General features: G+C 37.1%; 1 protein-coding gene across 1 annotated transcript in view; it reads right to left on the bottom strand.

Annotated features, from left to right (window-relative positions):
- LOC141333766 (membrane-associated guanylate kinase, WW and PDZ domain-containing protein 2-like) overlaps window positions 1–2,018 on the bottom strand; it is a 287,797-nt gene extending 285,779 nt beyond the window's left edge. The window contains exon 1 of the mRNA XM_073838891.1: window positions 1,730–2,018. Coding sequence (XP_073694992.1) covers window positions 1,730–2,012 — 283 coding nt within the window. The 5' untranslated portion in view covers window positions 2,013–2,018. The remainder of the gene's footprint in view (window positions 1–1,729) is intronic.
- Between the last annotated feature and the right edge of the window lie 674 nt (window positions 2,019–2,692).

The following is a 2,692-nucleotide window of genomic DNA, read 5'->3' on the forward strand; positions in this document are numbered from 1 at the left end:
TACCAGTCAAAGTTTTTGAACAGTAAGATTTTAATGTTTTTTAAAGATGTCTCTTTCTGCTCACAAGCCTGTATTTATTTGATCCTAAGTACAGCAAAAACAGTAACATTTTGAAATATTTAAATAACTTTTTTCTATTTGAATATACTTTAAAATGTAATTTATTCCAACATCATTACTTCAGTCTTCAGTGTCACATGATCCTTCAGAAATCATTCTAATATGCTTATTTGCTTATTATTATTTTTATTATTATCAATATTTAAAACAGTCAAGTACATTTCTTTTTCAGGATTATTTGATGAATAGAAAGATCAGTATTTATTTATAATAAAAAGTATACACTATACCATTTAAAAGCTTGGAGACAGTACACATTTTATCTCTTTTTTTGGGAAAGAAATTATAAAAAAAAAATTTTGATCAAAAATTTATCAAAAGTAATGATAAAGACAATGATAATTTTACAAAACATATTTATTTATTTATTTATTTATTTTGAGCAGCAAATTAGTATATAAGAACGGTTTCTGAAGAATCATGTGACTGGAGTAATGATGCTAAAAATTCAGCTTTGAAATCACAGGAATAAATCACATTTTAAAATATATTCAAATAGAAAACAATTATTTTAAATAGTAAAACTATTTCAAAATTGTACAGTTATTTCTGTACTTCTGATCAAATAAATGCAAGCTTGGTGAACAAAAGAGACTTCTAGTGCTTATTTTGTTTAAAAGTAAAAACAAAAATACTGTCAGGAAGTTGCCTCTTGCATTTGAAGGTCATATTTTGGGGGTACTTGGGATAAAATATTTCTAAACCCCTTGCTTTAGAAGACATTTACTGATTGCAGGTTCTATAAAGCAAAAAAAAAAAAAAAAGACGTCAAAGGCAAAGAATGCCACGCTCACACACTAAACCAGTAATCTTAAAGAACCTAAACAGCTTCCAATTATGGGTCTGTTACTCAACAGAAAGGACAAGCTACTTTGTTTAACTAAACTGGCATCACTCATGACAGTGTGATTGTGAGGTTCAGATACAGGCCTATTGGGAAAATAGTAATGTCATGATGTATTTCAGAACCGTGGCACACCCACAAAGACCGGATTACGGTCTGATAACACAAACCCAACTCAAGGATAACAGTAAGATAACCCTTCAGTGTCAACAACGATGCTCAATTTAGATAAATACAGCAAGAAGTTTACAAACGCTAAATAGAATGTGGCATGCAGCGCGGTGGCGTTACAAACGTGCCGATGATGTAACATCACCACAAGGACGCGCTACTGTAACGAACACGCCCCCCTTTCCAGAAACACACCAACTCCGCTTCTATAGCAACAAACCCAACAACTTTCACACGCGAGTCCGAGCACTTGAGAAACTCAAACACCAATACTTTCTTCTTATGTTACGTTTGAATGCAATTTGATACATGAGACATGCAAAAGTTCAAGCTCATGTGAAAATACGTACACAAACAGGTGTAACCTAACAGATACTCACCATGACAATCAGGTTTGGGCCAAAAAACTCGTGTTAAAAAGAAAAACAAATTAAACCACCCCAAGCTTGTTTGCTTGCTAGTATATTTAACAACAAGCATACAAACAAACAAACAAAGTCAGAAGGATTCTGAAAGCTTCATTAACTTCCATGTTAATTATTTTTACAGTAGCAACTTAACATAACATTACATTTAAATGAAGGGTAAACTAACCTTGTTTGACACACTTAAGGCGGACAGGGTCTTTGCAGTGTCTGACCACAGCCCACACATCCCTGATGGTCAGTCCGGCCACTGGAGTATCATTGACCTCCAGAAGTAGCTCGTCCTGGTGCAGTTTACGCCTGTCCGGTTTCACCTCTCCAATAACGGGGAACTGTCCATTCTCCGCGCCTCCCTGCAGCTCGAACCCAAGATCTCCACTCGGACCCCTGGATAACGCAACCTCGTGGACCCTGTTAGTCCAGTGACTTTTCTTCTTCAGGCTTTTGGACATGTTTGGAGTTGTTAATGTGACAGGAGAGCAGCCATGAAAGCGCGTTATCCGTCACTAAAGTTGTCCGCTCAGTGTCTGTGGATGGTAAGAGTCTCCATATCAGCAGCAGATCCACGGCAGCCTCTTAAAACTGCTACACTCACTGTAACAGCGATGTCCGATTCGCGCAGCGTTGAACCGGTTCTTTTTGATGATTCTTCGATCCAATTCGCCAAGCGTTTGTGATTCATTCCGCTCTAAAGTGAATTTGGCCTTGAAATTACATGATGGAAGCGTGAATAACGCAAAGTGCGACACCAGAGAAGTAAACGAAAACAATGTGATACATCTTTCATTAAAGAACCATTGATTTAACAACACAACACAAGCAAAAAGCAGTGTGGAGACTTCTGGAAACACATTTAAATGATGACTAAACTAATTCCGTGAGTTACATTGATACTTTCTACCTTTAAAACGCCACAACCCGACTTCCGTGAACACTTGTAGACAACAAATCAATTGAATCAAATGAGTCGAGTTTAAACGAATCGATTCGCTTACATGATTCGGACTTCCTAACGCTGCACTGTAAGTGAGTCCAAACTGCTCGGGAAACCTGAGCCGGATGTGATGTGAGGAGGAGGAGAGAAGAGACGCTTCCCGCTGGAGAAGAGAGAAAAGAAAAAGAAGAGAGAAAT

Source organism: Garra rufa, chromosome 4 (genome assembly GCF_049309525.1).
Source record: "Garra rufa chromosome 4, GarRuf1.0, whole genome shotgun sequence".
NCBI classification, from domain to species: Eukaryota; Metazoa; Chordata; class Actinopteri; order Cypriniformes; family Cyprinidae; genus Garra; species Garra rufa.